This window comes from Necator americanus, chromosome III (assembly GCF_031761385.1).
Source record: "Necator americanus strain Aroian chromosome III, whole genome shotgun sequence".
Taxonomy (NCBI): Eukaryota; Metazoa; Nematoda; class Chromadorea; order Rhabditida; family Ancylostomatidae; genus Necator; species Necator americanus.
Genome location: NC_087373.1, coordinates 12646875 through 12671496, shown reverse-complemented (window position 1 = coordinate 12671496; position 24622 = coordinate 12646875). Strand labels below are relative to the sequence as shown.

Genomic DNA, 24622 nt, shown 5'->3' with positions numbered 1-24622 from the left:
AACAAAACACCAATTCACGTAGACATTGCCGTTTGATCAGCAGATTCTTTGTGTACTTGAACGACGCACACCATAAGCCACGTGGGGCGGAAAGATGTACTTCGTATACGACCGCAGTTGTCGGATAAGGTCGCGTTGAAAACGAGGGGACCACAAACTTTGCATAATCGAGGGATTCTCAAGAGTTGATTTTGCGTAAAATGTTGTTTGGGGGAAGAGCACTTAGTGGTGCCCTTATTTCTCGAAGTAAATAATTGAATCAGTCGGGGGCCTTAAGACCTAAGCATTACTCATGGAGGATCCTATGACAAATGAGCTGAAGTTACCAAAAGAAAAAGTAAGTTAGAGCGTCGAGAAATAAGGGGGCCATTCACTGTCCTCCCATCCTCCCTCAACTAGATTTTCCACTTATTTTTTTTCTAATCGTGCTGTAACTTTCGTAGAAGTGGTGGCGTACTGTCTCAGTGATCGCTGTAGAATGGCTATACTACCACTACAATGTTTATGACTAGGCAATGGCTGGTATGTATGGCAATGTCTATGGACAACTCTTAAATTCCTACCTTAGGTTAGATATTGCGCTGATTTTAGACTTTGAAACACAGCTTTTCGTCCCAGCCGGAAATGATAGTGATTCCCTGTTCGTTCTTTTCTGCACGATAGTTGCCCTGTAACTCGCCACCTCAGGAAAGCGCACAACCTCACGTCTTTAGTGAGGGATTTCGTGAAGAAATCGAACGAATGGCTTGCCGCTCTTTTGTACATCACCTTTTTGATGATGCCAACCGCGTTTTTCTTTCTCCTTGCAGGGGTTGCAGAATTTAAAGGAGTAAATAAGAGCAGTAGGAACCGTAAGAACGGTAGTGCTTAAAAAGTGGAGATGGTGTGCGTCGTTCCTTTTCTTTTTCGATCCTCTCTCGATGAGCTACGCTCCCATCGAAGCCTTTCCTTCTTTCCTTAGGAGTTCGGTCGTTCGTCATGTTGATTTCACGATATCGATACACATAGCTGAAACATTCGGAAATATTTCTTCCGTTGAGGGTTAAAGAGACTTTTTTACGATTGCCACCCTCCTGTTTGTGTGTAATCTCTCTATATTTTACATCACATTAGGCAGCATTAGCTTCGAATCTTTGAAGTTAAAAGAATGATGAATCAGCCGAATCAGCCGAATAAAGCGAACGAAGAGAGTGCAATTATCGGTCGTTAAAGTCTGCTCATATGTTATCCTATTATCCCAGCACGTATCCTCCTCACTAGAAAAATCACAGCCGAGTAGTCGCAGCGCTACGTGATGGATGGATTTGCTTCGGAAGTATTGAATTTGGATATCAACTTTAGCGCGGGCGTAACGCAGTCGGTTAGAGGTTCCGCCCTAGTGCAAACCAAGCCTTTCATCCCTCCGGGGTCGATAAATTGGTACCAGACTGGTCTGGGAGGATAAAATACTGACTTGACCATCGGGTGGCCCCCGCAAGTCATTGTACGGGCTAGTTAAACGTTCGTAAACCTCAAACGATTCTGAATTGAAGTGAACGTGGGGGCGCACTCCGAGCGGATTGATTAACGCCAGAAACTTTATCCTTTATCCTTTGTCAAGTTTATCAACGTTTTTGGATCCGCATATAGCCGTTAGTGATAATTATCAATCAGCAAATTTCTCCGGTCTTTTCTGCAATCACAAAGGCTGCATAACAAACAACGCATAAAATATGTGTGTTACAGGCATGGACGTATTCTTACGTGAATGTTTCTGAAGCGTTTAATGTATAGGAATCACACTTCTCTTCCTTCAGCCTCAATATTTACTCGAACAACTTAAAACAATTTATTCAGTCTATTACAGTTGAATTAATCACAAAATGATGGAAAATTAGACATTAATGGAAGTTAATTGTAAATCACAAGGAATGTTCTATTATTCTTAAACTAGTCACTTGAGATACAACTCTCCGTTTAACCTTGATTAACTTCTTCTGACTCTAATTATGAATGCAAGTAAAGCTAAACCACGTATAAATACTATCATCATCATCAGAATAACTACGTTCACCCAATAATAATCCGGATAGAAGCCGAGGGATCTCAGAAGCTAAAATAAAATTTGTAATCAACACTATATCTTTTTGACGCACATATGTATGAAATATGCTGAAAATCCTTCTAAAATATTAACGAATGTACAAATTAAATCTTTGGAACTTCTTACATCACGGCCGTTGTTCGACGAACATATAGACGTAGAGTCGTAAGTCTTATTCGTTTGGCAACCTAGGAATGGTGATATATGAAGAAGCAACCAGTCGTCTTGTGAAATGAGTGTTAAGGCACAAAGACGTAAAAAAATCATCGCACCTTCAATTTCCTCAATAGGAGTTAGTAGAACAATAAGGTGTGCTTCATAAGCATATTTGAACCAGGAAATGTGAGGGAATATTTGAAAATAAAAAGGAATAGTCCTCAGATCGATATAGAGACCCGCTAAAATATTCCGATAATCTGTTATATGTTCAGAGGTGAAGTCTTTTTTTCGATATTTAAACTCTAAAGTTTTTGATTCATCCAGATTTTCTTTACGTGCGATAACTTCTATACTTACTGTTCTGCACCATATTTTCCAAAATTACAGAGGAAGTACTACGCTGTACAGTAGTACAGTTCCCCAAATTTGTAAGGCTACGATTTTAAACTACCCACCAAATACAAAAAGTGGACTGACAACTATAGGAACGTAAGTGACAGCAATCGATTTTGACCCACATATACAAGCAGCAGCATATCCTAGAATAGAGTGTTTCTTGAAGATTGAGAGGAATGACTTACTTGAAAAGACTGGAACGATTCTAGGAGTTCTATTGAATATTCGGTCCTATGCGAAAGAAGCACGTACCCAAAGATGCGGAAAGAGTGGCCACAATTATATTTACGAAGTTAAACTCAAGGTATTGTTGGAATGAACGGGAATACCCTAAAAGGATTGTGATAACGTTGCTTGCAATAAGATCGGGCTGATTTAGAACATCGCACCAGCAAGTGAATAGAGAATTATAGAGTACGCTGTGGGAAAAACAATGTACTGAATAGCCTGAAATCCTTCATATTGATCTTGGGCACATTATAGTTTCATTGTCATGAAGTCTATGAGGTCTTACATCTGCAGCATTAGTTGCAATAAAATAAGCGCTTGGAGAATAAATATTGGATTGATATTCTCGGATTACAACGGGTAGTTCGGCTACGAAAACCTACAATAGATCCAACTCATACTTTAGTGTCCTTTATTAGGTCGAAGGTTGCCTCTATTTCAGCTCAACTGGAAAAAACAGGATGGAAACCGAGTGTGGAAGAAAGGGGGAGGGATGCGCCTATACATGTCTGATTGTTACCTGCATGTCGTGGCCCTGCTTTCTCTCAATGCATTCGGGCGTCTGGGTACGCGCGTTAGTAGTGTAACTACCAAAGCGCTTTAGTAGTGCTATATAACGTGTACCCTTATGTGGTGGATGCTTCTTAAAGATTGCAGAAAAATGCTGCTCTCAGACACCCTGCCGGACCCTATTTCCTCATACGTCAAATGCCTGAGAGAAACATGAAAGATTTGACAAGGAGCATCCGTTTCATAGCTTTGGAATGCTGGCCGCTGTCAAATGAACTCCAAGAATGTCCAGAAGAACTCCGCTATGTCCAGACTACTGCGTCATCTGTATATACCGCTTGCTGCATTGCAGGAAAAATTGCCCCATAATCAGTATCGACAATTACGCAATCTACTCCGACAATGCTGATGAAAGGAAAGTAGGAGGCTGCGCGATGTTAGGAATGACTACAACCTGGTAGAGGAAATTGAGTCAAGTCAAATCGTAAGTGCTCACGTACTTGCGGAAACCGCGGAGAACTACAACAATTTCGCGTTCTATGATGAATCGAATACGTTGATGTCAAAGATACCAACGTATTCGGTTTATCATAGAACGTGAAATGTAACCGGCGGTAGTCTTTGGAATTGATGCAAGTCCAAAGATGGACCTTGAACAACAATCCGCTGGGCTTATGTCAAGAAGGAAACATCGGATAACGGAAGTCGTCTGGTAGTCACTGAGAGCACTCGAAATTCAATATTGCATTCATCTTTAGGAAAAATCATCGATGCCATCAGCTTTCGTGGCAAGGGACCACCCTTTTAACACTATATGAGCAGCGAAAGCGAAAGATGTGGAGTCTTAAGCTTCAGCTCGATTACGTTCCTACGAGGAACTTTTCTTTGTCAGACATCAGAAAATCTAGAGCTGCCGCGTTCCGATAACTGCCCAGTTCTTCTATTCCTTGATAATACGGTTCTAGAAAAGGAATCTTGGAGTTCAACATCAAACCTCGACATAGCAGGTTTGAAAGACGATGAGTCCAAGATGAAGTTCTCCCGACGAGTGTCGATAAATAATGGATTACGGCCCAGAAGAGAGTGGAGGACAGTGACTGTTTCACTAGACGCGCTCAGTGCGCTGCAACGAAAACGCTTTCGATTTTCAAAGCGAAGTTTGACTTTACTTCTACGAAGACAAGTTCCACGTATAGTTCTGTATGTGTAGCTCGCACTACTGGTGACTTCATCCGCATCCGCCTTCAGCGTCTGAGAAAGAGGTTGCGTCGCCAGTTGAAATTGTGAAAACGTGATCGTGGGAAGACGGACATCAAGAGCGATGGAGTATGAAAAGGCGTGAGAGGACAAGAACCCGAGAGAAGCCTGTACTCTGTTAAGGGAGCACAGCGGTAAGATGAAGAGGGGTTCACCTTCCCATAACACTGCCAGCGGAGTCGTTGTTGAAGAGGCAACCCTGCTTATCTGGAGCGAACATTTTAGCAACTTGCTGAATGAGCAAGCAGCCAAAAAATAAATAATGGAAAGTCTAGCGGAGATAACGGTTAGCGCGGAAATGCTGATCTCTTCCTCTTTCTGGTATCCGTGAACTGACGAAGATCATCCGTCCAATGTGGATCGACGAAAGGATACATGAATTGTGGAGACAGATGACTCCTCTCTACAAGAAACTCCGTCGAAATACGGAATTAAATAACAGAACGGAACGGAACACGAATTGCCGAGAAATAACAGTGCTACGGGTAATGTATAAGGTTCTCAGTTCAGTCGAGACGTATAGTTTTGCAGATTATAGAATAGTGACGGAGATAGATTTTACGCGACCTTTAGCCGAAGGTTAAACAGGATTGGCTTGGATATGCAATGCAGATGGCTGCGTCAGGTCTAACATCAGCCCGCCGTTTGAAGGCGTCACCCCACGGGGGGGGGGTAGGAGGAGGAGAGTGATTCCGTCCAATTCTTCCTAATTCCCGTAAAAAACGGACCGGAAGATGCGGAGCGCGCACAAGGTTGGGGCGCTCCAATCGAACTCACCGTAGAAAATAGTGCGCCGGAACGCTCGTAGCGTATCTTGCGGGCCGTTTTTTACGGCAATTAGGAAGAAATGGACGGAATCACCCCCCTCTCCATAGTCTCCCATCCCGTATGCGAATACTTCACAGGAAATCCGTACCACCCCAGATTCGTGGAGTGCCTTTAAGTTAAGTCGGAAGAAAGAGGTAGGGGTGAAAGAGAACAGGAAAAAAAATAGAGAGGGTTAAAAAAAGCAAGTACGTTTCAGAAAACGACTTTAAGTTCGACGCGTATTAATCCATACTCTTCTCATCTATACGGCATCAGATGTGAACTGGAATTTTATGGAACTCACAAAAATACACGGAAATAGGAACATATATATCATATCGGTTCCGGCACGTAATGCAGCCCCTTTGTAATTCATCAGGGTGCTTTCGGTGAGACGGCTATCAAAATATATGCAACCAAGTATCATAGAGATAGCCTAAAATAGAATACAGGCTTTCATTCCGAAAAATTAAAGGTTTTTAAAATACGGGTGAAAAGTCCAAAAAAAAACAGTCAACATCTAGCTCAAAGCTCCTCAGTCAGCATTTCAACGCGTGGTTATTTGACTATGTGGCGCGTCCTCGATGTATGTATGTACAGGGCTCCTTTTACGGTATACAGAAAACTCCATAAACATTTTTCTGGCTTTTTCTCATAGTTTATCAATGCTTTTCTCTTTTAATAGTGTTTGAATGGGCTTAAGTAATCTCAACAAAACCTTCTTTCAGTAGCTTCACCGCTATTGTTGGTCTAAAGGAGTCTTTTAGATTTCTACTTTGTAGGAATTTGATTTCTGTCCCATTTTCTTGTGCAGTTGTGCATGATCAGCGTTTAATGCAATCCGAATCACAGAGAAATTCCAAAATGCGTAGTAGAAAAGGCTAACCATACACGATTAAAGAAAAAGTTGCGCAGAAATTCAGTACCTGAAAACTGATGTTTCTGAGGAGTCAGGAGAAACTACTGAACTAACGAGAAAGAATTTTCTTAGAAGTACGATCACGGAAGGTGAAAACCGTGCACAAGTTAAACTCCTAAATGTCTTCAAGGAACAAAATGTACTATCAAACTAATGGGAAATTATCCTATCAATACCACATAATCCTATTCATACACCTTTATACAAAAAAGAACGAAAAACTATTAAAACCAAGGGGCTCAGTGTACACCCCCACGGAGGATGCGTCGCGTCGTCATATAACCATTCATTTCTAGCCGAATCTATGTGAACACTTCGCTGACAGATGAGATTTTGAGTATGGTGCTAAACTGCCATCTATAATGAGAAGTAAATAAATATAACAAGCGTACGCATATATGGATAAGTCGAACACGAAGTACGATAGGATTTCTAATTATGGAGCGGAATGATCGCACGAATAACCACCACGTTTGAACGAACCAAGATACAGCATACCTGGACTCATATATTGTTTATATTTAATACATGGATTTATTCTATGTATTCATAAAGTATGGAGAGGGTGTAGCGCTGTTGGTTAGAGTTCCTCAGTGGCTGTGTGATCGATCAATGGTTTGAAACAGCTCTAGTGCTGACCAAACCTTTCATTCTTCTGAGGTCGATAAGTTAGTGAAAACTTGACAGAGAGGATAGCTCGATATATCGATTGGCCCCCGCAGACCCTTGCATAGCCCAACCAAGGTTCATAAATTCAATTCACAACAATTCTGAATTGAAGTAAACGCCTTGGCGCATTCTGAGCGGGTTGATACCACAGAGGCATTGTCCTTTTGACACCATTTATACGGAGTATCCCAGACAGTGTATATGTATGTATCACATATGAGAAATATGACAGAAGCGGCAACCTGCGTGAAAACCGTCCAACTTTAAATACGTTTACACCGTTTTTGCAAATATTTTTTCGGTTATGGTAGATGGGAAGAAATGGTTGACACAAAATAATCCTAAGAAACCTTCAGGTATAAATGTAGAGACAAACAAAACAAAACAAAACAAATGCAATTACAAAGCTATTAAGCTATTAAGAAGTGTATCTCAAAATGTTATGATTCAATCGTTAATGTAAAAAATTAAGCTTTTTGAAAGCCTTTTGAAAGCTCCCATGCTAGTATTTTAGTTTAGATAAAGGATAAAGTCACTGGCGTATCAATCCACTTGGGATGCGCCAACGCGTTTTACTGGAATTCGTAATCGATGAGGTTTTGGAACGCGTGTTGGCCTATACAATGACTTGCGGGGGCCAGCTGATGATCAAGTCAGTGTTTTTATCCTCCGAGACAAGTCTGGTACCAATTTCTCTACCCCGGAGGGATGAAAGGCTTGGTTTGCACTAGGGCAGTTTCGAACCCTCGACCGTGTGACTACAACGGACCTCCAATCGACTGCGCCGCACCCGCTCCACTATTTTAGTTTTCTTTCCACGAAAAAACTGGAATTCTGGTATGGAAGCCTCCAAAAAGTGCGCTCAGTGCGCACAACCACTCTGTTGAGTTTTGCCTAACAGAGATAAATACTTCAAAGCTCACCCTTTTCCCACTCCAGAATTATACTTGATTCTTCTTCTACTGGAGGAAGTCATAACATGCGTCACATAATGCGCATGTTTGGCTGCATCAGATATTTCGAAAGCTTCGATAATAGTCTAAAATATGGTCCACATTTGGATTACATTGACTAGTTTACTATTTAGTTCACATTAAATGCCCTTACTGTGATATGCGTAAAATATTAATTGACGGTACACCCTGGTGACGCTCTTTACACGTTACCTTTCGGAATGGAAGGTTTTCAAACAGTGGAAGACCAGCAAAAAAATGCTGTTGTATAAGATGGAAGATCCACATGACATCGACAAATATCGCCCAATCTGCTCATTACCCGTGATCCACAAGCTCGTTACAAGAGTAACCCTTAATAGGGTTGAAAAAGTATTAAATAAAGGACAGCCATGGGAGCAAGCGGGGTTTCGAAAGAGATCCACCACGACTGACCACATTCATACTGCTTCGGAACTCGTTAAGGTATTGCTAGAGTACAAGGTGCTGCTCTATCTCACGTTCTTCGACTTGAAGAAGGGTTTCGACTCCGTGGAGACGGAAGCGATCATAGAAACCTTGGTCTGCATGCAAAGTTCGGAGCAGCGCGGGCGCGCGGATTGGCGGCTCTGCGGTTTTAGTAGTTATTCACAACAGTGCGCCCAATAACCACCAAAACCGCAGAGCCGCTGAGAGTTGTACAGTAATTTCACGACCGGAATTTTGTCATTCTACAAGAATATCATCATCAACGTAAAGGGAGGGGTTCGACAGGATGACACCACTTCAGCTAAAAAATTTACGGACCCTCTCGAGAATGCAATGCGAAGGCTGAAATGGGACGACGTTTGAGTGGAAGTTGATGTTTGCCAGCTGCACCATCTGTGACTTTGCTGATGACGTTGTTCTAATAACATCTAATGTCAGCAAAGCGGAACGTATGCTGGCCGAATTCAGCGAAAGATGTGGATACACCAGTCTGAATCTCAAAATATGATGTTCATGTGAAACGGATTTGTCTCGGATGCCTCATCTACGTGCAACGGAACGAACATATCGGAATGATCAGCTTCTTTATCAGGGTCGGGAAACGAACATGAACAACGATCTAACCCCCGAGCTGAGCAGGAGGAAACGAGCGGCTTGGAGAGCGCATAACAGCATCGAGGATGTAGAAGATAAAGAACACCTCCGACTCCGTGCTTTCTGTTTTCCGTGCTTCCAGACTTGAAAAACCTGGACACTTCGCAAGCAGGAAGAAAATGTGGTGAGCGTCATTGAACGCTCGAAAGAGTTAGAGAAAGATTGCTAGGAGTATCCCGCTTCACGCAAGTGAGGGACGGGGTTTGAAGTTCTTTCCTACGTCAGCGATCGAAGATTACAAAAGCCGCCGCCTTTGCCAAGGAAAGTAGAATAAGGTGAGCCGGACACATGATGCGCTTTGACCAAGCTTCCTGGGCTCCCCGCGATATTAAGCGCACTGCAGGAAGAACCACACAGGGGTAAGGTAGCGCAGTCCGTAAGAGGTTCCGCGTTCTTATCGATCGGAGGTTCGATTCCGCACTAGTGCTCACCAAACCCTTCATCCCCTCGGGGTCGATAAATTGGTACCAGACATGTCTGGAGGATAAAAACACTGACTTGACACATCGGCTAGCCCCCGCAAGTCATTGTATAGGCCAACTACACGTTCGTAAACCTTAAACGATTCTGAATTGAAGTAAATGTGGTGGCGCATTCCAAGCGAGATGATTAAAGCCAAACATTTTATCCTTTATCCACACTTTACAGGAAGACCGCCGACCCGATGGTCAGATGTCTTCACGAAGTCCTTCAAGGAAAATTATGATGCTAATATGTATCACGCGAATGGAGGAACCACTTAGCGACTCTGTCCCGAGATCAGGACAGATGGGAAAATTACTAGCGTCAACTCGACCAGCTCAGAGAACAAAGGGATCAAGGTGATCGAACTACCTTTTCTTTGTTTAATCTAGGATTCTCGTGGTGGCTAAGATATAAAAAAAATTGATCAAATAACCTCAGCTCTCTTATAGTAATCTTGATCTGTTTCATTCTCGTTTCTGGACAAAATCTTCATGAAGTGATCGGGTAAGCTTGTGTATATAGGGCGAGGATATGAGCATCTGCAAAAAAACCATTCACAAGAGCTGAAGAAGAAGCGAGAAACTCAACGCACTACATGCCAAAGCTGAAGTCTATATGCCAATACACGTCCCACAACAAAAACCCCAACGATTACGAATTGCAGGCGAACGCGTTGGCGTATCCCGAGTGGATTGATAGGGTGGAAAGACTTTATCCTTCTATTCTTTTATTCGTGACTTTACTATATCTGTTTATTATCGCGACCGTTTCTCTTACAATTATACGTCACTTATGACACACTAATCTTAGTTGATTCATTTCAAATTCAATATAAAGACATCAGTAATGTTACCTTCTCTTCAAAAAATCAACTATCAATCTTTATGTGTCATCTTTTCTGTTTGTTTGTGTTGCTTCTCAGTCAAAGTGCTATAAACTACTTCGAATTCGTGTTGTTTTTGACATATAGTGTTAATCAGCAAATTTGTTTTAAGGCTTCTGTAATGTTACTAAACAGAGAACGGATGAAAACGGAAGTTGTGGACTTACTTTGTGAAAAATTCTCCAACTTCGGCAGCAACTCCTTGATAAGCTACTTGACCTTGTGACATTAGAATTAACCTCAATAACATCTTTATGGTTTCCAAGCACAATAAAATGGTTTCAGCTGCAATGCAGCAATCTCGGAAGAGGTGCGTTAGAAACAAATACTGTTACGGTTCTGGAATTCACAAGTTCTCGACGTCAAATCAGCTGCAAGCAGGTTTTCGATTTTGAAATAATATTACAGATTTGTCGCATGATTTCCTCCTCGTTGGGTTGGAGGAAATTTTTTTGAAATTGTTTAGTCGTTTTTAAAGGCATCACCCCACGAATCAGGAGTGGTACGGGTTTCAGGCGGGTAATGCCTATACGGGGTCGTAGATTGGGGGGAGAGGGTGATTCCGTTCATCTCTCCCTGTATCAGTGTGAAAGGACGATCCCGGAACTGTTTCTTACGACGGCTTCTGCTGTATTGCCCAACCTTTGCGCCCCGCCCCCGCCTGCGATTCGTCCGAATGGGTTTTCGGCCAATCGCAGGCGTGATGGCCCAAGCGATGCAATAAAGAACATCATAAGAAACGGCGTTTCGTCGTCCTATCACACTGATACAGGGAGAGATGAATGGAATCACTCTCCCCACAATCTACGACCCACTATGGGCATTACCCGCCTGAAACCCATACCACTCCAGAATCGTGGGGTGATGTCTTCAAGTGTTCCTGGCGGAATTGTGGAAGAAGAGATTTGCACCGAAAAACACATATGACATAAGTTCGTAGACACTTTTACACGTAACTGCAGTTTCTTCACCACCAATACTTGAGCATACTACAGAGTATGTAGATCTCATTCACCTTGAGTGAAAACCTATGAAAAGGCAATGGTCTCCAGTACTCGGTGAGACCACACAGTTTGTTTAGCTGTTTGAATTTTTTTCGTAGTGTAGTTAAAATGATATTGAAGCTCGACAAAGGCAGAGTAAGAGTTGAATGGGATAAGCATAGTATCAAAAACTTCGATCATAAATAATGTTTCATCAAAATCTCGTTCCCAAAACAAGAGAGCAGAACTAAGTTCATAGATTTTTCATTTTCGCTTTTGTCAGAAATTAAATGGAACTTTATTTGTCAAAGAGATTCTCTTTTCTACGGGACTGGTGTAGTATTTTCACTGAATAACCCAACCCCAAATAACATAACCTAATTTAAAGTGGAAACTCTGAGCGAAAACAAGAATCATAGCTTTCGTCATCTACTCTCGTTCGCATTTCGTCAAGGCTAAGCGCCGTGTACGAAGAGACGTGTTTTAGGCGATATTACCGCTTAGAAATTGTTTGCTGAATTCAAAATGGACGTTTTGATGGGCGCGGAGGGATTTTTTTTTGTTGAGACAGCGTCTGGAGGGTGTTGTAAACAGTGACAAAGAATGTGTACATTAATAGATGCTTTTTATAGTAGTTGTAATAAAATCAATAATTTTTTTAGTAGATAAAAACTACGAAGTTGTGTTAGAGCCCAAAATTACTTTGTAATAGAATATATCTGTTGGGAATTTAAAAATAAGAACCAGCATTAGCAGAGTGCGCTGCACAATTCTCACTACCTGTGTCGACTTATGAAGATCTGTATTAAGTTTTCTTCGGACGAGTGCATGACATCCGACATCAGAGTGCACGAGTCAAAGAAAATTTGAGGAAGCACATCACAAAATTGGTTATGTTGAGATCTTTAGGCGAGCAGATAGTCCATTAGGATGAATTTGGTCTTCTGGGAAATTCAAACAGGATTCGTTGCGACCAACGTGCTACCGCCCCTAACCACACAGCTTACAATATTGATCCAAAAATTAACGAAAATTAAATAAGCATAAAAAACCAAAAACATTGCCTTTTAGATAAAGAAACATTTTTTCAAATAACTGGTTAATAACATAAAAGCTAAACTGTTTTTTTAGTTTAGGTTTGAAAAACGCTCTACTTTTGTGTCAACCTAATGCTAGGGTAGAAGATGGGAGTTTGTAACGCGTCTCTGATTATGCAAGTTACTTCTACTTCTTACTTCAGTTATACTAGTAGGATTGCGACTTTGGACGACGTCGGAGTTTGCATTCTATCGCGCAAGAAGCAGCATCGTAGGCGCGTCCGGTGCAAACGAGGTTGTTTCTGTTTTTTTTGGATCACCAAGCGGATTGAGGATGATGACACTCACAACCGTGATATAAACTCCTTCTCCTATTTATTATTTGGAGAAACTTTAATACCGTTAATTTCAAAAGTGCAAAAGTTCTGTCTTTCTTGAATATTGGCATAATAACTACAATTTACAACTACAACAACCTCGAAATTCCCTAGTTTCCAGCTTACTCTTTCAGCTTCTCCCGATGGACATTTCATCTCCTCATCTTCCTCAGCAACAATGTCAGTTCGTATGGCATCCTAAGCAAGATCGCCTACTCCCTGCTTTCGATTTTCTAGTCTTTCCTTCGATTTCGTCTATATTTGACCTTTCGGTGCCTTTGTTTCGTCTTCGGTGTTGTATCTTGTTTTATTATTTACTTAACTGGTATCTTGATTGGTTCTTCTTTTCAACTTTTAGCTTTCTTCTATTTGCTTCTGCTTTCCTAGCAGGGATCAGTCTAATGCGTTCTAATGCGCAGTTCCTTTGATCTTTAGTTTGAACCTTCTCTGCACTGTTGTTATTCCCCTTTACTTCTTTATCTAGCTTATAATATTAGTGTTTCCTTTTCTACTCACCGGTTGAGCGGGGTGAGCCAGTATACCCGCTTGCTGAACTGCCGGTGTTGTACCTATTAATTTCATGAGGGCATCTTGCTCGCTGATATGATTGGAAGCCAACTAATTTTTATAGGCTATATGTACTTTCTTATTTTCCAAGAGTCTTAATCCCCACCCTGTCGAGTTTATGTGCTTTTTGAAATTACTAAATTGTCCCCTGCTTTACTGTTCGCGTGACGTATCCCTGCTTATTCTCATTCTACTCTTTTCGTTGCTGTATTTTCTATTGTTTATTTGTATTCATTCCTTGCCTCTTACTCTGGGCACGCCTTTGAGCATAATAAATAAATAAATAAATAAATAAATAAATTTGTCGATTACGGCTACTTTGGTACGTGCAACGATTTGAGCTCCTTTGGTTTTTGGTTTCGGATATAACATCTTATGGGATGATTTGTTCTGAGAAGCTATGGTACAAATGTTCTGACTTTTCACGCTCTGACGAGGAAGGCGACGACGCCGAAACGTTAGCAGTAATAAAGAGTGTTAGTATTTTCCGCTCTTGCTTCAAATCGATCGAGTTACCGTCAATTTTGTGATGAGCTGCTTTAGATTCCACAAAAAGGTATGTTAGAGTATTTTGTTTGTTAAATGAATACCTGTCAGCGAGTTCATAAACCTGGCTAGAAGGCTGATGTATCGTAGTGATGACGGTCTTGCCTCTGGATGCTAACAACTTCAGAGCAGCGGCAACCTTAAAATCGTGGTAATATAGGGATAGTATAGAAATGCTCGAATCTAGGCTCAGTATTGGGTTAAGAAATATCTCATGCCGCTTTTTTTTTCCAAACTTCAAAACATACTTCGAAATAGAAAACATTCGCAGATCCACATCTTTTGATATGGAATTTTTCGCTCTACAAGACAGTCGCATCCCGATTTTTTTTTCAATTTTATTGGGTCTTATCTTTTCAGGTCGTTAAAGTGTAGTCTCAAGTGGTCAACGTCGAGTCTTGAAAACATTGATTTTTTTTAAACATTGAACGGGTTGCTGAAACTGTCGAAGAAGCATGAACCAAAAAGACCTTAATAAGCGCAAAAAAAAGCAGGAAACATAAGATAGGAAGATCCATTGTGAAACTCGGAATACGAAGCCTTCCTAAATATTCTACAGCTCTAGTTTCTTTAACTCAGCCGGGCAGAGGTTGTCATTATCCATTATTCGTGGTTCACGTTTCGGCAATATCGCCTTCTTGAGAGCGTGAAAGGGTGGAATCGAACGTGACTTATCCGATCAAATGCCAAAATCAAAAAAAGAAAGTCCTAAGTTTACTGTTTTGTCTCCTACGTACAGGTAGAAGAGAGTAGCGAAGAGCGATTGTCTCTGCCTTAAGCGCGAACTCGCTTCAGGTTTAAGGCTGATATTCGATTGCGCTGGTCACCTCACCACAGATATCTAGCCGTAGCAGGCTAGTCATTTGATCCCAAGGTACGATGTTCTCTTCAACCTGTAGCTAGGGGACCGAACAGTAAACTTAGAACTTTCTTTGTTGGGCATATAGTTTGTTTGATCGGATAAATCACGCTCGACTTCACCCTTTCAGACTCTGAAAAAGGCGATATTGCCGCAAGGCTAGCCATGGATAAAGGATAATGACAACCTCGTGTCCGCTCCTATCAAAGAAACCAAATACTGAGACATCACCATGCCGAGGCTCGTTGCAAATCGTAGATTGAGAATTCTACAACTTCTTTCGCTAGTATTGCGGGACTATGAAGATCACCTGCAGAGCCATGAACGAGTCAAGTCCAGATGTTGGCTCATCGCAAAATAGGATTGATGGATTGGTTAAAATCTGAAAGCACTGCTTATCATTCGTTAGAGGAGAAAGCGAAAAGATTTCTCCCATACCTCTGAAGCAAATGATAATCGCTTTTTTTCGCCCTTCGAAATGCTCTTTGTGGAATCGCTACCAATTTTTGTGTTTCGACAACTCGCTAGCCCCATCTAAAAGCGCAGATCGACAACATGTTCATACAGTGTACTGTTGAATAGCCTACTTCTGTGATGATGTCTTCTACTATCTCCTTACGCATGGCTTCTGACATAATTGAAGGCAATCGTAGGCGGGCCTGCGTCAAGAGACCGTTTTAAAAATATGTTCTGCACTAAAATCAACGTATCACGAAATTGACGTGGTCCGAAAATCCCGGAGAAAACGGAGTTTTCTCGTTGTCGATCGCGGAAACGATCGTTGCCCCGTTCAATATTTCCTAGTCATTGTATAAAATGTAAGTGATGTGTATAATGCGCTCTATCGCAAGTTGATCGATACTGTAACATTCCCTTTAGGGGCGGAGCTATCTATCACGGAAGGCGGAGCAGTCTCGCGGCTGGGCTCATAAGAGCCCATGCCTGGAGCACACGGAGAGCACCCTAGCCACTGGATACCTGCAGACCAAGCACCGATCAAGGACGCTCGGGACGACGACACCAAGGACCGCATCGCTAGCCTGTCGCTCATCTCCCATCGGGAGCATTCTCGAGCCTCTCGAGAATGCTCCCGATGGGAGATGAGCGGAGCCCAGTTTATTTATTAGAGGTAAGGCTTTCTCCTTGCGTGGGTCGAGAGCTGCTTCAACTGCGCGACATTTAATAGAAAAAATGGCGTGGGAATCGGTTTAGTTCGTATGAGGTAATTTAGAACGCGCTTCTAGGAACACGTTACGTTCCGCTAAGAACCTTTTCATGGGTTTTACTTGATTAGTGAAGAGACTTCATTGATGATGACGCTCGCACGTGGATGTGGCGCGTGCATTTTGGGTGGCGCGTTGCAACTGGTTTCACAGCGAAAGGGCGCCGTCTTTCACGCCGTTTTTTCGCGCCTAGCAAGGGAAGATGAACGGGGCAACCCTCGTTTCCATAACGTACAGCACGAACTCTACATTTTTCCTGGGGTTTACGTATCATGTTAATTTCGTGATACATCGCCTTCAAATAGATCGTTACCAGTACCGCAAACATCAAATGCTCCTGAACGGTCACGTCAGAAATGAATAGGTCATCCTGCTGCACATATGCACTGTATCTTTTAATATCTCCAATTTCAAGGAGGAAGCTTCAACAGTCCAATTACAATGTACTATTTTTTTTAGCTATTTTAAGATCTAAATGTCTGCGCACTTATTTATAGCAACTTCACCGTAGATACGCATTCCACGCATTTTCTTTTGCGTAAGAATGTTAAGAAGAGTTGATTTTCCTGCTCCACTGAAACGAAAGTCTGAAAAAATAAGGGCGAAATGAAAAAAAAAACTTTCTTTCACCTTGGTCCCATTATAAATGTTACTTGCCCAGGTTCAGCAAATCCAGAAACTGAAACAGACACAACTACTCCACCAAATAAGGTTGTCTGTGGTATGGAAACTACGTTATTAGAAGAGCTAATGAATTCGCAAATTAAGAACGAAAATGCCAACATGTCATGTCCTAACTTAAACTCTCGTGTTGAACTATTGAAAAACAATAGAACTTAAACTAGAATTGGATTCACTAGAACTACTAAGAAAATAAGTCATGTTCGATAATCATATGTACTGCCACAGTTCTTTACGATGGAGGAGATTACGAGCAATATAGACCTCACTCTGTAGTGTGGAAGGTCAGAATCTGTTGTTTTTCACCTGGAAATCAGGGACACTAATTTCTTTATCTTCAATTCATCTCGGGAAAAAGCGCATCTAACGCAGTGGATAAGAGTTTCGCCTATCACTGCGCGATCGATGGTTCGAAATCACCTTAGTACCCTTTCATTCTTCTTTGATCGAGAAGTTCGCTCCATACTTGTTTGGGAGGATAGAAATACACGTGAAATGAGAAGAAATGATTGGATTGGTTAAGATTTTAATTTGGAAAAGTTATTCATAGTCTATCCCCCAATTTATCCTGGTTCTGACATGCCACAGTTTGAAATCGAGGTAGGACCATGGCGATCTGCAGAGATGGGTGGCGGTAGCGAGGATCCTTACACGATCCCCAACGCTAAGGCTACCCGCAGAGTTCAGAGTCGCGCGGGGGCGCGGTTTGGCCGCTTTACAGTTTTGGTGGTTATTGATTATTCACAACAACAGTGCGATCAATAACCACCAAAACCGCAGAGCCACCAAACCGCACGAACGCGCGCCTCTGAACTTTACGGGCAGCCAAAGGTCCACGCTTCGAGCGCAACCGCTCACGCAACTGTCCGTGCTTCATGTCGTTTTGACCCAACTATAGGCCCATAATTGTACTTCTGGAAAAATCCTCTCAAGTACCAGACTACGGAAAAACTTTTCACGTCCTAGTCCTCCAATCGACACCCATAATTATTCGCGATGCTATCGCTACAAAATTCCTCCTTTTCGCACTTTCAAGCTAGCCTTACCTTGATCGAGGACCACCCTGGTCGAACTCCCAAGATCGTTCCGATGAAACCCAAGAAATGTGCTTTGTGGTGGGATTTCTGCATATATGTCCCTCCATATTAATCTTTTTCCTTCCTGAAATTTTCGCATGTGTATTCCATCGCTGGGAATTACACTCTGCTAATTACACTCTAATTACTCTCTACCCTTTTGAGCAAGGAAACGGAGGAAACAAAGATCGGATCTGGATTATGGATGGCGCGATGGTGCTTTGTACATTTGACTAACCTTTGTAGGACTATCACATGCTAGTTTTGCGGAGACGCTCTTTGCTTGTGGAGTATGAAGACTCTAAAAGAAAAAAAATTCTATGCACTTATTGTAGAATTATGTCTCATTAGCAAAAATACCAATGTTCCACTCGAATCGCTGTCCTCCAGTGAACCACGACCGTCTTGGATTCCTAATGGTTTTTCATTTGATCCTAGGATTGAAGCGATTTGCTCTTGAGACAACTTAGGCGCTGGGATTTCCTTAATTCGAGGAAGTGGAAGAAGACAGCTTACTCGGATATATATCGCCTGACATTGTACAGGTCAATGGACCGCCTAGTAACGACCGAACAATAAGAATAAACCAGTCATCTCAGTTGGTTGGTGAGCACATCTAAACATAGTTGTTGATGTTTACTGAGGGATCTTTTGCTTATCATGCTATGATACAGTCAAAACGACATGAAGCACAGTGCTGCTGCATGCGCGGTTGAGTCCGAAGCGGTGCGGTGGAGCATAGCGGTCAGGAGTTGATCCCTGCTATCACAGTTCATTCTTGCAGCTCGCGATGGTCCCATCTCGATTCCAACCGCTATCGCCGCGTCGAACGCAATCGCTTACGCAACTGCACCGTCTTTCATGTCGTTTTGACCTGACTATATGTAATGAAGAGCTCATTCTGTCACGTGTATGTGTCAGTCAAAAAACTCCAAGCCAATATTTAATTTCGGCCAATATTTTCAATTATTTTTCCATAATTTCACTTGTAGTAGTAATTAGTCACTCTATAGTCTCACTTTCAACCACTTTTGTCATCTCACCTGTGATGTATAGTTTAATCACTCAACTTGGACGCATAATATAGTTCTGCAGAATAAATGGGGTTACTGAATCAAACACGAATGTTTTTGAAGCAAAATTATGATAGGATGGATCATCAGCAGATCTTGTGAGAGCGGTCAACATTAAGCTCTTGAATATTGCATCATTTTTTCCCATCTGAGAAGGTCTCCGAGTCTTCTCATCGTTGACAACGGTACCTGAGATGAAAAAGAGATGAAAAAGTGAAAAGCCAACTCTTAACTCCACGTAAGCATTTTCATGTGAAAACAATATATATTAAGAAACGTTTTTTAGAACTTTTGTGAACGCCGAAGTACCCGGAGTTATTTGTATCTTTTTACTTCGGAGATGTGCACAAATATCAACACATCTAAGTTCATACAGAAAATGTCTACACACGTGTTGTTAAAACAGCTAACTGGAATTTTGAAGGCGCTAACATGCACAGAATACATGACCGCTTTCGGATCTGTTCACACCGCTGCGCAGGCGGATGCGTCACGACTTCACTGTCAGCTTCACGATATTTGTGGCCTCTTTACGGGCATGAGAGCTTATGGTGTTTGCAAATTTTAATTTTACGAAGAAGCAGCGATTGAAGAGTCCTAAGCAACCAAGGGAACTTCTCTTCTATTACTCCAAAGCGTTCCTTCGCTGATGCATTTGCCTATTAACTTTGTATCTACCTTATTTTATCATCTGATATCCCTTATGCATTAGAGAGGGTGTGTCACAAAGTTGACGTGGTACGAAAACTCAGAGTAGACATATGGTTCCGATTTTAGATTGCGGAGAAAGTGAGGTTTCACTCATGTTTTCCGGTGGCGTGGAAGTTGCCGTCCTTTCCTACGGGTTAAATTGGGACTACCCTGGCACACTCGCAGCGTCCACAAGCGAACGGTCGAAGATCAATGAGGTCTCCTCTTCAGCCTATCCAAGTAAAACCAATGAGGGCTGCTGAGGCGAACAAGGCCGTGTAAAAGGGTAGCACGTTCTCACGTACCTCGTAGGACCTAAAGAGGATCCCACACCGTTTTTCAGGATGATTAGGAAGTGATGAGAGGGATGAGAGGAGCCGCGCTCGTTTCCGCAATTTGCACTCCGAACTCTACGTTTTCCCTAGGGTTTGGGGTGACCACGACTGTACGAACTGACCAAGGTACGCGTCGACGACTAACAATCGGGAAGGGATCACTCCTTTGTCTGTGGAACTAAATGCTTCTGGATTCAAAGCACAAAGTGCTTGGCGTTCACGGAGACATAACTTGGTTTTGAGTTTATCTTTCACCGCTCTCTTTGAGATCCGCCAACGCATTTGATTTGGCCTCGGAATAGTAGTGATTTATGAATACGTATTCAAACGTTGGGCGGGTGTAGTGTAGCGATTAGAGGTTCCGCCTCATGCACGATCGATCGGAGGTTCGAATCCGCCCTAGTGCTCACCAAGCCTTTCATCCCTTAGGGGTCGATGATTTGGCACCAGACCTGTCTGGGAGGATAAAAACGCTGACTTGACACATCGGCTAGCCACCGCAAGTCATTGTATAGGCCAGTTACACGTTCGTAAACCTCAAACGATTCTGAATTGAAGTGAACGTGGTGGCGCATCCCAAGCGGATTGATTAACGCCAGAAACTTTATCCTTTATCCTTTATCGCTATCATCTATATAGTAGTAGTTTTGAGTCTAAAGATAGGGCAGATGTTTTCATCGAAGAAGTTATTAGTGTGACTCAATGTATAGGAACCGCTCTAAAGGTAGTACGACAGAGCTATAGTCGAAGAGCTCTACGGTCGAGAGGTCTAGCGGAGAAACCCGAGAACTTCTGACCGCCTCTTTACCGTTGCTTGTTTTTTTTTTTTCGAAAAACGTACTAGAGAAACTTTCTATCTTTACCCAAAGAAAGCGTTCAGCACATCAGAGGTCCTGCAAATAAGTATTAAATACAGATCTGGTATTTTAAGAGCGTGATTAAATAAACGACTTGGAACAAATAATTTTTTAGAAGGAGCGAAGTCAAAGTACTTCGGTCTACTTAGATAATGTTGCTCGCTAGTAGATTGAGAGACTGTGTGCGCTGAAGGTCACAGAAGGCAGGAATCATTGAAAATCTTGTCAAACTCAATTCTATTCTTGCAAACTTCACCGAATCATGTCATAAACAGCAGTGTCAGGTTTCCGTACGTCTTCAACAGTAACTCGTCGTCAACGGCATGGTAAGGGAACATGAACGGGAACTGAACTCCTAATTCCTTTCAGGAAATAGTTATCTGAGCTCTTTCAAAAAACACCACTACAGTCCAGGATATCGAAAACTCTCCTAATATCAGAGGTAATTGCGTTATGATCAAAGTACGTACGAGATAAGCGCACATTTCTCGATAAACCGTCCTGATCGTCCTTTGTTGGACCTTAATGCGTGTATTCAAATGATTGCACTCACATCTGACGAATTTCTGTTAAGTTCTGTTAGGGAAATAAAGAGGTAAAATGTAAGCGTTCATATTAGTCACAAATCCTATATCGCACCTACAATCAAACACTTCACTCGTTCTCTTAAATTAGCCATTCCATCCCCAAAGAATTAGACATTTGCTACAAACGGACGCTGAACTGAGCAGAATCTCCGAGAAAAGACCTCTTACAAGGAGGAGAATGTTGAGTTGAGGGTATGTTTGTGAAAATATAGCTATGCGTCTCTTGGAAGATAGCTTTATTTTATTCCTTCAAAATTTAGGGTTCCTTGCTCGCCTACATAAACACAACAACACGTTCAATTTTCACTTCATTCATTACTTATCCCATTCATTCATTAATCCAGAGGATTAGGTTCTTTTAAGAAGTGTAACTATAATCGGTAATTTATAAATATAAAATATGTCAAATGTGTATATAATAAATCTAAATCTGCGGAAAATTTGGTTGATTTCCCCAAGATGACAAAACGTTGTGAAGGGACACTAAATCGCAACAAATCCCTAAAGAAAACATGAGCTCTCCAATATGGCAGAAGATTTAAGGGCATCACCCCACGAATGTGAGGTGGTACGGATTTCAGGTAGAGTATTCTTATACGGGATCGTAGATCAAGGAGAGGGGGGGTGGGGGTGATTCTGTTCATTTCTTCCTAATTGCCGTAAAAAACGGCCTGGGAGATGCGGCGCGTGCACAAGGCTGGCGCGCTCCAATCGAACTCATTGTAGAAAGTAGCGTGCCGGAACGCTCGAAGCCTTATCTTGCGGGCCGTTTTTTACAGCAATTATTAAGAAATGGGCGGAATCACCTTTCTCTCCATAATCTACTATCCCGTACTCCACCTGAAATCCGTACCACCTCAGATTCGTGGGGTGATGCCTTTAATGTCTCTTTACAAAGTTTTGGGCAACATTTTTCTAGCAAACCATCATTTTTTTCGAAGGATGGGAATCGTTTCCGCCAAGAGTTCCATAGCAATCATGACGGTGTGGAAAATTGTTTCTGACAGTTAATTAACTTCGATGGTTACGCTCCGGGGTGGTTTTCTTCTGAGCAGAAACTTTTGCTCTCCAAAAGGTTGCACGTTTTGGAAATCCCTGATCAGAAAGAGGTGCCGGTTTTTAAACAATTCGTTTCTTTTGAATTAGCAAACGATGGTTTATCAATCTGTTGAGATTTGAGGCTCACGAAAATTTGAACCACCGCTCTAAAAAAACATAAAATGGTAGCAGTAGTGCTTACTACTTGGTATGGATGAAATAGATCTGCCACTACACTGATGTGCCATCTTAAGAACAAGATAGGTAAAGTAACATTGCATATGTATTAACAACTCGATGGTAAAGAATAAAATTGCGACATTATGTTACCAGAAGTCCTCCAGCCGCGCTCAACAGCAGTAGAACCTGGACGTCACATGGCGTGATCCACCACCAAGCAGTTGTCAACCGCGCTACTGGAGGAATGAAATCCCTACCACGAGAACTCCTTTCCAACCTTATGGTCAGCATGGTAACACGTTTCAGAGCATGCATTCCCATCCGTGGTGATCACACACCCTATTAAGATCCATTTCCCGTCTTTAGTAATTTCCTGGGGTTCATTGTAGGATGCGGTGGCTTCAGTGTAATTGTTCCCTCTGAATAAAAGTGTCATTTCTGTTCGCATCATTGTGTATTCCTCTCATTTACCTTCTGTACCATACTGTAGCAGTTCCTTCTAGGTATGGTCCAAATTTCATGGAGCTGGCTGTGACTTGCCAGTGACAGATCATAGGAGAGTTGCTTTCGTCCCTAAGTTCCTCCACACCAACGTATGTCCTTGAGCTTACGTGGGATTGAGCTTCAAGAACACTTATCCTCACCTGTCACACACGCATATGTCGGCGGTTGAAGAAATCGGCTATGAATCTTGTTTCTTCAATGCCTTTCTCGTCATCTTATGGCTAGATCCAAATCTCAAGGAAAGCGAATTTGCGGCAGAGAAGGTCGCGCGAGACTTGTTCATCGCGTTGACAACGCGCGCATTGCGCAACCATTAATGGATTCGAGAGAGTGCTCGAAACTCGTCACGATCAATCGTTCAAGTTCAGCTGCAGGATTGGATGCAGCTGTCCTCCTCTAGGAAATTTCTGACGATTCTCTTCGAATCTCCTCTCCGTTTTGTTAATGAATGGAACCCAAAAAATAAGAGTTCTAGAAGTATACGAAAATATATAGGGCGTGAACTAGCTGTCGATCCTAGGAAAAAAATCAGATTTATCCTTTCCGTTTTTTTTTTCATTTTCATAATTATGTATGGGGATCGATGTTCGAAATTCATATACATGAGGATCGATATTCGAAATCTAATTTTCATAAATTTCGAATATCGATGCCCATACATTTCATGAACTTTGTTCAAGCGTACTTGTAATGTTATACAGCTGATATTGTAGTTGTTAATAACTTTAAAAATCTTAAGAAGCGACTAGAAAGAGTTGCGTCCTCATTTCATGCAACAATACAACTCTTTCTGGACGTTGTCTGGAATAGACGTTATCTAACGCTCCACTTGGCTGTATTTTGAACATAAAATCACGGAAATTCAGTTAACAAAGGATCCTTCTTCCCAGGAAATAACATAGCATTCCTGACGCCCTCTCCAAGTTCTCTCTTAGGCAAACTTCGTTACCTTTAGATTTTCTCCTCTGATGGATTACCCATTGATCAAATTTCCAATAATTCTGCAGAAACAGATCAAAATTTTCCGGTAATTTACGCTTGCGTAGATAATTTGAAAACTCTTCAGTTTATTTTTATAATTTTTAAAAGTTGTACTGTTACAGCGGTTCTACGGCTGTACAGAATTATTGGAAATTCGATTAATGGGTAATCCATCAGAGGAGGAAATCTAAAGGTAACGAAGTTCTACAGTAATCGTATTATCGTAATTCTTCTACAGTTCCTCATGTAGAAGGATTACGATACGATAAGCACGCTGGCGCTTCGAATACGACTGTAGTTCGTTTGTTGACCTTCATCACGCATCAAAGACGTGCCTAATTGAAATCCATGGTATTGTAAACTATAATGGAAGTAACAAAATCTCCATAGGATGAATCGGAAGCGTAAGCGGAAGATAAAGCATTTCTCGACGTATAATAGGAGCGCTATTACATAGTAAACTCCAACGTTTCACTTACAGCTACAGCCTAACGCAGCTTTTTTCATGACGGACCTCCTTAGGGAAACGAGAAAGAGGCTCCCGTTGTCCTGGACTCATGGCAGTCCTGCTCAGGAA

The 24622-nt window shown here is 41.9% G+C and overlaps 1 protein-coding gene across 1 annotated transcript; it reads right to left on the bottom strand.

The window, feature by feature from the left end:
- Positions 1-1966: 1966 nt before the first annotated feature.
- On the bottom strand, positions 1967-18338 carry RB195_009386 (uncharacterized protein; the record flags this gene model as incomplete). Its single annotated transcript, XM_064189924.1, has 23 exons — positions 1967-2092; positions 2210-2271; positions 2356-2481; positions 2698-2781; positions 2891-2968; positions 3028-3085; positions 3153-3245; positions 5745-5876; positions 6752-6857; positions 7952-8067; positions 10002-10107; positions 10619-10690; positions 14006-14100; positions 15131-15202; positions 15259-15354; positions 15408-15479; positions 16363-16465; positions 16531-16617; positions 16674-16722; positions 17771-17885; positions 18039-18101; positions 18161-18234; positions 18317-18338. The coding sequence occupies 23 exons, from the start codon at positions 18336-18338 to the stop codon at positions 1967-1969; spliced, it is 2007 nt and encodes a 668-aa protein (XP_064047507.1).
- Positions 18339-24622: the final 6284 nt, after the last annotated feature.